Source organism: Trachemys scripta, chromosome 1 (genome assembly GCF_013100865.1).
Source record: "Trachemys scripta elegans isolate TJP31775 chromosome 1, CAS_Tse_1.0, whole genome shotgun sequence".
NCBI lineage: Eukaryota > Metazoa > Chordata > Testudines > Emydidae > Trachemys > Trachemys scripta.
In genome coordinates this window covers 201,847,690-201,863,081 of record NC_048298.1, presented here as the reverse complement: position 1 = coordinate 201,863,081, position 15,392 = coordinate 201,847,690, and the positions used below count along the sequence as shown (strand labels likewise).

Here is a 15,392-nt window from a genome sequence, read left to right as displayed (position 1 = left end):
TGAGAAAGATCTGGGGGTTGATCAAAGGATGACTATGAGCTGCCAATGCAATGAGGCTGTGAAAAACGCAAGGTAATTCTAATAGACACAGGTATGCGTTATTACCATTATACAAGATACTAATGAAACTCATCTGGAATACTTTGTGCAATTCAGGTCTCCCAAGTTTAAGAAAGATTAATTCAAACTGGAACACATGCAGAGAAGTGTTACTAGGATGTCAGAGGTATGGAGAACCTGTGTTACAAGAGGAGACTTAAAGAGCTTGGCTTGTTTAGCTTAATAAAATGTCTGCTCAAGAACAAATGGATATAAACTGGTCACCAACATATTCAGGCTTGAAATTAGACAAAGGTTTCTAAACATCAGAGGAGTGAAGTTCTGGAATGGCCTTCCATGAGGAATAGTGGAAGAAAAAAAACCTACCTTGGTTTAAGATTGTGCTTGATTAGTTAAAGGAGGGGATGGTATGATGAGATTGCCTACAATGGCATAACATCCATTCACAACTGCTATTAGCAAATATCTACAATCCCCACAGATAGGACACTAGATAAGGAGGGCTAGGAATTACTACAGAGACTTCTTTCCCAGGTCTCTGGCTGGTGAGTCTCACCCACATGTTCAGGGTCTAACTGTTCACCATATTTAGGTTTGAGAAGGAATTTCCCCCGAGGTCAGATTGGCAGAGACCCCGGTTTGTTTATTTTTTTCTTCCTTTGAAGTGTCACTTGCTGGATTGAATTAGAGTAAATGGTGGATTCTCTTTAAATCAAGATTTATGGACTTCAGTAACTAGGCCAGAAGTTATGGGCCTAGTACAGGAATGGGTGAGTGAGGTTCTATGGCCTGTGACATGCAGACAAGATGATAATGATGGTCTCTTCTTGCCTTAAAGTCTATAAGCAATCTCTTCACATTGTTCTGTCAGCAAAGAAGGGAATGGGGGTTGCTTCTAAAAGGAATAGGCTTCAGGACTCACACCACAGGCCCTGCACATCCCAGGGGATCTACAAGATGGGTCATGGTCATCCATGCTGAAGTCCCGTGTCTCCACATTGGTTCTGGCCCCTAGTGACCCCAGGCTTTTGTAGTTTTCCGTACAAATAAAAGGAGTGAGGACCAGGGAAGCAATTGAGCCTACTATCACAAGCTGCAAATACCAGGTGAAAGTCAGGAATTTATGCTCCTTTCAGACTACAAAAGAATGAGGACAAATAGATTGCTTCACTTTAAACACTCCCACTCTCTTTGCAGCATATATGAGTGTCAATAACACGTTAGCTACTCAAGAAGGGTCTAATACTTCCTTTTTATTTATTTTACCTCTAAAGACAAAACCAATAGAGCTTTACAACATATTCACAATGAAATCTGAAACCACACTAAAATTTCACCACAAATTTGAAACTCAGATGAAGTTTGTTAAAACAACAAAACCTTTTGAGCTTCTCTGTGTCCACTTGAAGCAAGTCTGGGCCAGTTTCCAGCTTGCATAAAAAGCATGTGGAATTTGCAGTTCTGCACACTTCAGTGTATGAGCAACTGAAAATAGGTGATTTCAACTGAGAGTTTAACTTTGTGATTTTGATCTCTTTTAACATCAAAAGTGAAACTCGTGGGTGTGAACCTATGTGTAACAGCCTGCACCTGAAGTGGCAGCAGAAGCTGTGCTGGAACCTATTATATTTTAGCCACCATATTTGTTGTTAATACAGGAATAGAAAGGATTTTCAGGTTGTGCCAAATTACATTATTACTACCAGCAGAGGATTGTAGTGCGGTTCCATTGAAGGGGCAATCCAGGCCACTTTCCTAAAGGCTACTTCACTCCCCACTTCACCCCCAACAGCACACAGAATTCAGAAAGGATACAATAAAGTGTGAAAAAATGTTTAATAAACAATCATTGTGACATTTGTATTAGATACATACTTACTGTTCAAACCCAGGTCAATGCATTTTAATAAACGTATGATCCTTACATTCCCTCTCCTGCAAGTACAATGTAGCTTAGAAATCAGCCACATTGGATCATTCTGTCTGCCTGCATTCTGAGTCCAAATAACGTCTGAGGATGTATTTAGTCTGCTTCTGCCAGTATTATGAATCCAAATGGTACCTGCAGTAGTATTTAGTCCATGCCTCCCTATATTAGGGGTCCCAATGGTTGCAGATTACGTATTTAGTCACAGGAAGGTCCGTCCAGGAATGCAGAGTGCTTCTAAGGACTCTGTAATGTGTCTTCATCCTAAATCAAAATCTTATTGATTTTGCCATAATTTTTGTCCCATTCATGACTGGTGATGCATGCAGATGTCTCGCTGAATAGGAACTCCAGACAGTCAGTTACATTCCGGGGCAGGGCATACACTTGTTAGGGATGCCTCTGTAGCACATAAGCCCCTCCATTCATAGATGTGCCAGGCAATCACCAAGGGCCTAAAAATCTCATTAGCATAGATGGGTGGCTCTCCTCTGCTGGACTGAAACAGAAGGTCATACTTCCACACTGGCACTTTCAGACCAAGAACATTCTCCAGAGCTTGCCTCACATGAAACTATTGTAAAACCAATGCTAATAAAATCTCCCCCTCGCTCACACACAGGGAAAAATTGTGGGGATTTATAAATGATTTTAATTGCTTTTGCTATGTGCTCTTACCATGACATATGTTGGCTTGCAGCATAGCTTGCAGGATCTTACGCACTGTCCAGAGATTTGTGTGTGAATAAAATAAAACCAAATGATAACAAGCATCATCTTTTGACTCTGAATTGATCCGGCTCCAGGAAAATGGTAGAAAAGTTTATTTATTTATTTATTTTAAATGATCAGAGAATAATGTGCACTTTCATTTGCCTTGGCAGGCCCTTCCACCTCTAGGGCACTTCAGCCAAACCAAAGAAAAATTCATAACACAAAAAGGGAATATCTTTCCCTGTCCACTCTCTGGAGTGTTGCCTTTTTATGCTGGCTTCAAGGTGCCAGCCCCTCCCCAAACAGGCAGAAAGTTGCTTCCCCTATAGGAGGAGAGAAGCCTTCCACCAAAAGCCTTTTCTTCCTGCTTCCACTAGCCGTGCTGCAGCTTGTCTCTCCTCTTTCTTCCCCCTCTCATTAGGAGAGGATGTTTTTAAAGGTCACAGGCAGCCCTTACTTGGATTCAGGTGGCCTTAGTTGACTTGAGGTTACCTCTTTTCAGCTCATTGGGAGAAGAGCTTTTACCATTCTGGGGCTGATTAATCTGCCTTCCATCACTCTCTTACAGCTGTCTGCTCTGACTTTGTCACAGCACTGAGTCACCTCTGAGCTAATATATTCTGCAGCCTATACAGCCTTTGGACTATTCTGGGGTGGCTGGTCTATGTCTCAAGCAATGAACATTACATGGAACAGTCAAATGTACCCTTGTCCAGTCCTCCAATATTATTCAGCTGTGATCCACTCATGCAAAATGCACCAGAAGGGCCAAGGAGAACAGGACCCCAATGAGCACCCATAGGCAATGAAACTGCTATGGTGACAATATATGTTGTTTTATCGTTGTGAACTTTGGACTGTTTGATTTCTTAATAGGCATTGGTTTTGTGTATTGCTTTTTACGTCTTAATGGCAGCTGCCCACCTATCGGCATTTTTACACTGTTATTTGTCATTTGCATGAATGTTTAAAATAAAATGTTCAGTTTCCACACAACAGGTTTTATTAATTTTATTAAAATGGAACATCACAATAATCCATTTGCTGTGTGTTGAGGTACATGACCAGTTTCTATAACATGCACAACAAAATTCATAAAATTTCATCACAGTAATCCAAAAACGGTGTGATGAGGTACACAAACAGTATGTATAAAATGAATAACAAAATTTAATAAAAATAAATTTTCCCAAGCTGCCCCAGTCCCAGAAATAGTGGAATGAGTTTGGCACAATTACAAATACTATGTCATTCCCCCTCATGCATTGCACCATGAAAACCCATGATGTGGGCACACAAAGCACCCTGATTTCTATTACATAATGTGGATCCTGTTCCAATAATAATTGTGTACTTTCTGGTTGAGTGTATAAGATCAGCAATCTAGCAGTGTCTTGAATCCACTCCTGGCAAAATGGCTCATCTTTGTCCTCGCAGACATCGTACAATACACAGCAGGCCACAATAATGTAGATGGTTTTGATAACATAAGCATCCAAATGATTTTGAGGGCAGTGCCACTGAGATTTCAATCTGCCAAATGCACATCCATCATCATTCTACAGCTACGAAGCGTGTAGTTGAACTTTCTTTTGCCAGGCCCTCTAATCAGGATACAGCTTCATAAGCCATGGAAAAGGGGGCATGTGGGATCCCCTAGAAAAACAGTGAGGACAGTGACTCCATTCATAATACCATTTGATGGGAACAATATCCCATCTTGTCTGTGAAGGTAAAGTCCCAGGCTCCAGAAAACCCTGGCATTATGCACCTTGCCAGTGCATCCCATGCTGATATCCATGAACCGGCCTCTGTGATTGACCAGGGCCTGAATAAAGATGAAGTAGTACTGTTTGCAGCTTATATACTCCCATGTTCCTTATGGAGGGGAAACTATGGACACATGAGTCCCATCAACAGCCCCAGAACTGTTTGGAAAGCCCATTCTTTCAAAACCAGCAATTATTTTGGGAACATTTTTTATGTTCACCATCTTTGGGTAAATCACAGTCCTGATGGCCTCACAAATCTCCACCACCACAAGCCTCACAGTTGACTTGCCAATTCCAAACCAGTTAGTCATGGACAAGGAGAAGTCTGGGGTAGCCAGCTTCCAAATAGCTATAGTAACATGCTTCTGGACTGCCTGGGCCTTCCTCATGCACATGTCTTGACATTGATCACACAGCTCCATGAACATCTACTTCTTCATGCATAAGTTTTGAAGCTTGTCATTCCAGGTCTGCAAGATGATGTGATCCCAACAATCTGTGCCCATGATCTTGCTCCAGAAGCTCTGTTCTATGTATGGGGAATCTGCAACAGTCATGAGCAGCATCAGCTGCATTCTGGCTGCCATGTCAGTACTGCACTCTGAGAGATGCCACTGATAGGACAAATACCACTGCTGAAACATCCACCAGCACAGAGATACTCTGATTCCCAAAATAGGAGTGAAAGTATAAGCAGAAGTTCTTCCACCGATGCTGGATTACTGTTACTGGCTCTGGTTGCAGGGAGCTTGCAGACCCCAAAATGGCTCTGCTGGAGATGTTGGCAGGCTACAAGCACTTCCAGTCAAGTACCACAAGATGGAGAGACAAGTTCTCCCACAATATACTGTGAACCAAGGCCTAGAGAAGCTACAGCTAGCAAATGTGTTTAAGAATCCTAGGATAAGCCCCCAGAAGTAACGAGATCTGACTTTCAGATACTACAATGGTGCTCATAATTTTCTGGGTCACTCTGACCATGACAAATGAGAAATAGGAATCTTTTCTGTATTAATAAACAGGAGATAAAAAGGTATGTAAAAAGATATCCCTTTCACAAAGTCTTGGAATACAGAAATAGTCAATGACAGATTATATTCAGAGTCTGATAAAATTAGAAATCACAGTTTCTGTGTAAATGCATTTGTAACATCTTTTACAAAAAGAAACACTAACAAAAAGAACACATTTTTCTTAAAAATTAATTATTTCCTTTTAAGCTATGGTCAAAATTTCAAGCTTTGGAGCCTAAAGTTAGGTATGTAAATCCATATTTAATCATAAAATTAGAGGTCACCCGATTTTCAGAGGTGCTGAATTCATTCATTTACAATTGACTTCAGAGACATATCTGGGAGCTCACTCATTTTCTAGAGAAAAGGACACTTCTGCATAGGTGCAGAAATACTGATTTATGTGCCCATTTCTAGGCATCTAGGTTTGCAAATTTTGGTCAATATAGTTTCTTCTTTCAAGCTGAGTAGTTAGCCAATGTTCAAGGCCTTGAAAGGTTGTTTCTATTAGGAGGCAAAACTGATTATATGAATCAAATGGTTCTTTGGTGTAATCCTGATTATCTACAAAGAATGTATACAAAGGCATGGCCAGAAGAAGGATGATGCAGTGGTTAGGGCACCAGCCTCATACTCAGAAGACTCTGCTCTCCAACTTCTTGTGTGACCTTGGGCAAGTCACTTAGCTTCTCTGTGCCTCAGTTCCCCAGCTATGAAATGGATAATAAAACTGCCCTACCTCTCAGTAAGGCTAAATACACATCAAAGTCTGTGAGTCATTCAGATACCACACTGAGGAGGGCCGTGTAAGTACCATAGATAGAAAGTCCTGATTCCCTGAACACAGTAGAAACAAATGGGAGGTGTTTCCTTTTTCAAAAATTCAAGTCTAACTTCTCATTAAGAACTTTACCCAAAAGGTATTCTCCTAGGGGCATACAACACTGATTCTCCCACTATCTGCTGGATTTCCCCCTGCTTTCAGGTTCTTTTCATACATATATGCATTTGCAACCAAATCAATGCCCCAGATCTCGAGTATGCAATCAGTCTCCAGGAAAGTTCCTTGGCCCACATGATTCAGCTTCTACTCAAGCCTTGCTATGCTGCTCTCTGCCTTGGGTGATGGCTTCTATTGTTTCCGCTATTAATAAATAAAGGAGTATTTAACTGCTACCTCATTTAGCCTGAATGAGGGGTACTTGGAATACTCATCAATTTCTCCTTTAATCTGTGACTGACAGTCAACATTCACACTTTTCAGCATAGCAATATATATATTCAGATAAAAACCAGCAAAACCTTTCCCCAGCCCTCTCCACAGGCACAGAAATCTAAGATAGCAGAATAAGTACAATGCCACTGCGCAGGAGACGGGATCTGAGGAAGCATGAAAGGCCTGCAGGATGCAGAGCCCAGTGCCACAGAGGCTGCCTGTATAATTTTAGGTGTTTGGAGAGGGAAAAGAATTGGGGTGTGGCAATTGGCTCCACAAATGTAGACACCCATTGGATATTACCCCCAATGGAGCAGTGCCATAAATGCTACAGAAGCTACTCTAGCCTCAGAGCAACAGTAGCAGCCACAAAACAGCCAAGATTGGAGAACAAATCCTTCCCCTCTCCTCAGCATTTTTTAATGGAAAACCACTTATTTAAGTGCCTATACATGGCTGCAGAAAACTAACTTTAGGCACCCATTTAAAAAAAGAATCTTGCCCATACCACTGTTATTAAGTCACCCAGCATCACAACTACAATTCTTGTTTGCTGCTTTTTTCTGTTATTCTATAACAGATACAGATTAACCTTCGTGTTCATTCAGAGAAAAAGCATACACATGACAGAATGTATAAGTACTTCTAACGGATTAGCGTTATATGTCATAATATCATTGCTAATATGTCTAACCTTTATCCAGCAATGGTTAGCCTCCTTGAGCCTATTTTCAAGCTTATGTTTTCCTTCTGGGTTCAGTGATGTACTTCCAAGTACTATTCCTCCAGTTTCAGTTAATCGTTTCAATATTCCCTTGTGTGGAGGCAGCTCTTCCACTCTTAACTGGAACAGACAAATACAACATTTAAAATGAACTGTGGTAGAATTTTCAACTCCCTTATCTTCACTGCTATTGATTAGTCTATCAGCTGCAGAAACCAGGCTCAGGGCTCAATTCAGCACAAAATAGCCACGTTTTTTTGAGTTAAAAAGGCTCAGAAAAACAGCAAATGCTGACTCTATTAGGCAGACTTATAGTGGGGAAAGAGTGTCTCTCTGAGGAGACCAAAAATAAAGGAAAACAAGCTTCCCAGAGGGAAATAAAATAAAAGTTCTTCTCTGCTGTGTGATTAATCTTTCCTTCTGGTCACCTGGTGCTTTACTAATTGCTGTCTTTTGTTTGTGTGAACTGTAAGCCCTTTAGAGCAGGTTCCATGTCTCTTCCATGTTCTGGGCAGTGCTAAGCACTTTGGTCCAACCCCATAAGCTATAATGTTGATAATATATTCATAAACACTGCAAATCAGAGGGCTACTGGTAATGTTTAGGAGTGTCCTGCCTATTGTGTCTCCATAATCTGAATCCATTCCCCTTCCTGTATGCAATTATTGTAAATGTATAGTGTTAATATAGCTTAACATATAAAGTAACCAAAGAGTTATATAATAGAAAGTGAAAGCTTCTGCAGCCATCATTTTTAAAAATTATCAAAATCTGAGCTGAGCCACAAGGGAATCTTTAATAGTTACTATATCACTGGGTTTGGGGTAACTTCCCTTGGGTGGATCAAAAAGAAAAGAGGTGGCTCACAGCATGGCTTAAAAGCCTGAACTATTAAGGAAAAAAATATCATCACCAGTAGGTTTGACTTTGAACCACCCATCATTTAGGTGTTATTGGGGGAGGGGTTCCCTCCCATATTAACATACTGCTCCCCTGCCCACATTAATACATATTGAGAAGAGAGAATCCTCATCCATATATGCCCTTTTCTCCCCCACCTGCTATCCAAAATGCAGCTACCAGCTACTGACATTAGTACATTTGGACCTGAGACCTCCAAAGCTCTACACATACATATGAAAGCTCAGAGGAGCTGCGCAGCAAAAAACAAAACAAAACAAAACAAACACTTTCTAATGTAGGTAGCATTTCATTTAGATTGTAAGCTCCAGAGGACAGGGATTGTTTAAAGCGCCATGGACATTTAATGCTCTGTACATATAAATAAATAAATAAATAAATGCACAAATATATTTTATTTGCTTTGTTCCTAGATTTCACATTTCTGATATTACAGACTCACAGGGTTAAAAACTAGGTTTGTGAGTGCTGGAAGTCTACCTGGATCTAGAAGGGATAACTTAAACAAAGGCAGATGAAAGATATGAAAAGCCTCTTCAAAATTCTTCCTCTGACTCACTGACATTGTCAGTAGGTCAGGATGAAGTCTATTTAGCCCTACATGCAACCTCCACAGATACCAATAAGACAATCTGGTTTATAGGAATGGTCATAGGAAGGCTAATATTACATTATGTGACTAATAATGAGAGGATACTTTTCATTAGGAAGAGGAAGAGTTAAACCTCTGTGGACTATAAGGGCAGTAAAAGTATTTTAGAAGGAGAGATCACATAGACGGTTTAAAATACACAGAAAGTAGCTGGAGATCAGTCAGCAAAGTAAAGGTAAACTCTAACTTCTTGCAGCAAAACAAATAAGGCGTATATAAAACAGCCCCCCCTCCAACAGTTTCAGGGTGCTTTACAATCAAACTTGTTTTAAAATTGTAGTTATTGAGGCTGGTTTAGTTTTAAAAGCCGAACAGATCAAGCAGTTCAAATAACAATAGGGAGAAACAAACTGTACAAATGAAGGGCAGTTAGAGCCTGATCTGTTTACATTGGTGTAAGGTCATAATTAGGACACAATAGGTCATTAACTAATTCAGATCTCAACAGGTGACTAGCCATATATGATAATAGAATTACATGAGTGTTTGGGAAGCCTGGAGGTTCTCACATTTGGCTATGTCTGGTGATAATAGGGAGGCAGTTTTCACATATTCTACTGGCACCTGGAATCTCTGGGGCCCCCCCATGACCTTTCATTTAAACTTAATTTTTCTTATCAAAATTGCCTACTTTGGTTTTTTTTTTTATTTTATATTTTTAAACACTCTTTTGGGGACTTCTTTCAGCCCGCCACAAGGAAATATCTTGCTGCTAAAATGGTTCAGCCAAGAAAGGAGACATTTCTTAATTAAATTAAAGAGCTGAATATTAAGCATTAGGTTTTCTTCTCTGTCCCATTTCCCGTGAAACACAGACTAGTTAGGGATGACAAAAAGTCTCTTTTACAACTCTGTATTTTCAATTACTTTTTCTAGTCTAATTTTAATGCAGGCAATATATTCTGGTATTTCAAATATATCCAGGGCTTTCAAACACAGGACTTCCTATTTTTTGGATTATCTAGTAAATTGTGGAATGATAGTGTTTGACAGAAATCAATCTGGATTAAGAACAACAATTAAATTTGTTTATGCAGATATGACAAACTAAGAAGACATTAAATATAAGAATTTATGTTACCTTCACTTTTTCAAGAGAGTCTTTTAACTGTTGTTCATTTCCCGGTTCAAGAGGAATACCAACAATGCTGTCTGCTTCCTCTAACCATAAAATGAACTCATTTAAATCTTCTTGCAATTCTGATAAAATATTCTTTTCTTCCTCCAGCCTACAGTAAAAAACAAACAAACAAAAAAACAAAACACCACACTAGTGTTATTAGGGGAACACTGTGTCATAGGTAACTATATTTCAAATGCAATCTTTATTGTTAGAATAATAAAAAAATCATCACTTTTTAACACAAATATAATGCATCACTAAGTGGAGGAAAATATACAGATTATTTGACATTAACAGTAATTCTTTAAAAGCAAAAATTTACACATTTCTTCAAAATTAATCAGAAAAGAAACACCACTCATGATAAATAGAATTAAATGTATCTGAAAATAAGTTTGGAGTTTTAATTTGCAGTTCTAAACTCTCTTTTGTCTCAAATAATTATGATTTTTAACCCAGTCCTGCAAGGTGACAATAAGCAATAGGATCTGCTCCTTTTGTCACAAATGAGATGAAACCCCAATTTCAGAAACTGAAAAAAATCTAAAGGCAAAGTTTACTAAATTGGATCCCTAAAATTAGGCCCTTATATCCAGTGGGGACTATTTTGGGAGGAACTATGTTTTTGTGGTCAAGGAACTGGATTTGGGATTCAGGAAAATTAGGTTCAATTCCCACCTGTGCCAAAGATTTCCTATGAACTTTGGACATGTCACAATCTCACCACTTCCTCATCTGGAAAATGAGGACAATAATGCTTCCCCTCTTCCAATGTTTGTTCGCTTTAGACTGTAAGGTTTTCAGGGCAGAGGCTGTCTCGGACTGCGTATGCACTGTCCCTAGCACAATGGGGCCCCAGTCATGGCTGAGGGTGCTAGCTGCGACAACTACAATACAAATACATACATAAACACACACACACACCCTAAGTAAAAGGCCTGATTTTTTTCAAAATGTGATGAATGCCAACAACTCCCATCAAACTAAACAGGAGCTGTAAGCACCTGAACATCTTTGAAGTCAGACCATCTAGTGAGGTGTCTATGTGTGGACTTAAATAACTGCTTTTAAGCTTCTAAATTTGAAAATGATGTCTTTAGTCTTCCTCCAATTTATACAATGGTTTAAAAATTATCAAGTAAATCTGCTTAACTGGGTTCTCGAGCCATCTGTGGTCACAAAGTTTTGTCCTAAAGCATCTTGTTCTTTGTGTCCCAACAGCCAGGCAAGTTCTGTAAACACTTTAGCTGCTAGGTCTTGAGGCTCTAGCTTATGATGGGGCTAAAATAGCACTCCACGTACTGCCTGCAGCTACCAGACTCCTCCACCTAGAAGACACCGTGCCTCTGTGACCTGCTCCTCATCAAGCACCACAGAACCTTTTCCTCCTGGCCATTTAAACACCTCAACAGTAACAGAATCACCCTTAACAGATGCATCACACTCAATCACACAGATGCATAACCTAATACTGCTCACTTCCATGTTCAAACATGAATGTCTTAAATGACTATTGTGATGAATGCTTCAGGGTTGTGGACAAATTCCCTCTCCCTTGGCAAAAGGGAGAGGAGTCAGAAAGACCTTGATCCAGGGACTAACCTTGCTCTGAGAAAACCAAGTCCATGTGGCAAATTGAGAGCAGCAGGGAAACCTGATGGGGAACCACATGCAGAGCTGGCGCTGGGGGAACAGGCTATGCCTGGCAGATGTTACCACCGGAGTCAGGTCTGTGTAAAGCTTGTAGGAAAGCAGCAGAAACTGGGCAGGGAACCAGTGCAGAGACAGTCCAATGAGACATACCAAGTACTGATGCTGGCCTGGAATTCTGCAATGTCCTATTTGCGTTTAGCAAAGAGTAGACTGGAAAAATACCTCCCAGGCATTAAGCTTGAGGAGCCCTAATTCTCTAGTGGACTGCCCTCCCCAATGGCCCAAATAATACTTTAGAGTAGAGGTCTGGCATATCGGTGCACCAGCAGCAGTAATGATTACAATATTAATAGAGATTCAGATTTCCAAGAGAGGTCAGAAGGAGATGTGTATGGTTATGAAGGGAATTGCACAGGGCCTAAATATTCTATTAATCAATTTTACATGTCCCCAACCAGGAGACATAAGCAAATGTTTATTGGGATTGTGATATGGCATCATTATGCACTGATTTTTGTCACAATGATGCAAAGATACCCAAAATGCACACAAACGCCCCCAGGCTGCAAACACAAACATGTAGTCACACTGAAGTTAATGGATTGCTCACATGAACGAAGTTACTCATACATGCAAGCAAAAGCAGCCTCAGCACTGCAAAAAACACTAGTGTGTGTGTGTGTGTGTGGGGGGGGGGGAAGACAACCACAAAAAAGCACTAGTGATGGGAGAACTTCAAAGGTTCAGTTTTTGATAAGTTTGATAAGTATCCAGAAATTCAGTTGCCTAGAGCAGTGGTTCTCAAACTGTGGGTGGGGAACCCAAACGGGGACCTTTGAATGGGGTCGACAAGGCTAGCTTAGACTTGCTGGGGCCCAGGGCTGAAGCCCAAGCCCCACTGCCCAGGGTCGAAGCCAAAGCCGGAGGGCTTCAGCCCTGGGCTGCGGGACTCAGGTTGCAGGCCCCCTGCATGGGGCTGAAGCCCTTGAGCTTCAGCTTTGGCCACCCTCCGCAGAGCAGTGGGGCTCAGGCTTTGTTTTTCTCCACCCCAGGGCAGGGACTGGCTCAGGCTTCGGTCCCCCCTCCTAGGGTTGTGAAGTAATTTTTGTTGTCAGAAAGAGGTCGTGGTGCAATGAAGTTTGAGAATCCCTGGCCTAAAGGAATAGAAGCCGTTGAATAGGCTTCTGCCCACACAATGATTCCATCCCCTCAACAGAGACTAAATCTCCCAGCTGGTATCTATTTCTGGGACATCTTCAGAATCTGTTGCCCCCCTCTGAGTTGACTCTCCCCCTGTGCACTCAGACACATGACCAACAGGCAACTCAGGTTAAAATACAAGTAGCATGTAGTATGTCCACATCAGGTACTGGGAGGAGGAAGTGTCAGCTGACCCCAACCACAACAACAATCAAGATAGTGACTCCAAGCAGCTCAGAGGGGAAGAGCAGGGCGTAGGACCATTGCCAATATAGGAGAACAGAGAGCGCAAATAATAGAAATGGGCCAAATGTGTGGGATCCCTTCTTTTAGTGGGAATCTTGGGAAGTCTCTGTTAAAGTGATGGCTGGCATATTGGTGGAAACCTTGTTGGGAATTTTGTCCTTTTCCAGTGGAATGAATAGGGATTGCCTTCCAGGATAAAATGGAAATATCTCAGAAGAAAGGCTTCCTTACAGTTCAAGATAACTGGATATGGTGTACCTCAATCATTCCCATTTCTGTGTTTCCATTTCAATACAAAAACGATATTAAGATGGAGATAAGACTGAGACTACATAGAATCATAGAAATGTAGAGCTGGAAGGGACCTCTAGAGGTCATCAATTACAGCCCCCTGTACTGAAGCAGGACCAAGATACCCAGAGCATCCCTGACACACTTGTCCAACCTGTTTTTAAAACTCTCCAATGATGGGGATTCTGTAATCTCCTTTGGAAGCCAATTTCAGAGCTTAACTAACCTTCCAGCTGGAAAGCTTTTCATACTATCTAACCTAAATCTCCCTTGCTGCAAATTAAGCCCATTACTTCTTGTCCTGCCTTCGGTGGACATGGAGAACAATCAATCACCACTCTCTTTATAACAACCCTTAATGTATTTGAAGACTTAGCAGGCTTCTTTTCTCAAAATTAAACATGACCAGTTTTTTTAACCTTTTCTCAAACATCAGGTTTCCTAAACCTATTATCATTTTTGCTGGTCTTCTCTGGACTCTCTCCAATTTGTCCACATATTTCTTAAAACGTGACACTAGAACTGGACATAGTATTCCAGCGGAGGCCTCACCAGAGCCAGGTAGAGACTGATACCTCCTGTGTCTTATATAAAACACTCCTGTTAATACACCCCAGAATTATATTCTCCCTCTTTGTAACTGCATCACACTGTTGGCTCATATTCAGTCTGTGATCTTCCAAAATTCCAAATCCCTTTCAGCAGTACTACTGTCATTCCCCATAACTACAGTTATTCCTCAGGTTGTTTTTGCACATGTGATCTTTCCTTCCTAAGTGTAGCATTTTACACTTGTCTTTATTGAATTTCATCTATTTGATTTCAGACAAATTCTCTAATTTGTCAAGGACACTTTGAATTCTGATCCTGTACTCCAAAGTGCTTGCAACGCCTCTCATCTTGGTGTCATCTGCAAATTTTATAAGCCCTCTTTCCCACTCCATTGTCCAATTCATTAATGAAAATATTGAATAGTATTGGACTCAAGACAGACCCTGCAGGACCCACTAGATACGTTCTTCCAGTTTGACAGCAAACCATTGATAACTACTCTGAGTATGGTTATAGTAATTTAATCTTGGCCACATTTCCCTAGTTTGCCTTTAAGAATGTCATGTTGGACTGTGTCAGAAGCCTTACTAAAATAAAAATATATCACATCTATAGCTTCCCCCCTTATCTATTAGGCCAATAACCCTATCAAAGAAACAAATTTGGTTGTTTTGGCATGACTGGTTCTTGACAAATCCATGCTGTCTGTTCCTTATATCCTTATTGTCCTCCCGGTTTTTACAAATTGGTTGTTTAATAATTTGTTCCAGTGTCTTTCCAGTTATCAAAGTTAGGCTGGTCTGTAATTCTGCAGGTCCTCTCTGTTCCCTTTTACAGATAGGCACTATATTTGTCCTTCTCCAGTCCTCTGGGACCTCACCTATCCTCCATAAGTTCTCAAAGATAATCATTAATGGTTCCGAGATTCATTCTCAAAGCCAGTCCGCCACTTGTTCAGGGAAAGCCCCTGGTGGTCTGGGCCGATTTGTTTACCTGCCAGGTCTGTAGGTTCAGCCGATCGTGGCTCCCACTGGCCACGGTTCGCCGCTCCAGGCCAATGGGGCTGCGGGAAGTGGCATGGGCCAAGGGATGTGCTGGCCGCCCTTCCCGCAGTCCCCATTGGCCTGGAGCGGCCAACTGCGGCCAGTGGGAACCACAATCGGCCGAACCTGCGGATGCGGCAGGTAAACAAACCAGCCAGGGGCTTTCCCTGAACAAGAGGCGGACTGGCTTTGAGAAGCACTGTTCTAGGGTATTTAAGGAACAAGTTGAAGCAATTTCATAAGGCCCAGCTGACTTAAATATATCTAACTTACATAAATATTCTT

The 15,392-nt window shown here is 41.0% G+C and overlaps 1 protein-coding gene across 11 annotated transcripts in view; it reads right to left on the bottom strand.

The window, feature by feature from the left end:
- The window catches only part of DMD (dystrophin), a 1,855,422-nt gene that overhangs the window by 650,182 nt on the left and 1,189,848 nt on the right, over positions 1-15,392 (bottom strand). For all 11 annotated transcript variants that reach the window (XM_034754682.1, XM_034754655.1, XM_034754674.1 and 8 more), the window contains 2 exons: positions 10,081-10,228; positions 7,397-7,546 (listed from right to left, as the gene is read on the bottom strand). In XM_034754682.1, the coding sequence (XP_034610573.1) occupies positions 7,397-7,546; positions 10,081-10,228 (298 nt within the window). The remainder of the gene's footprint in view (positions 1-7,396; positions 7,547-10,080; positions 10,229-15,392) is intronic.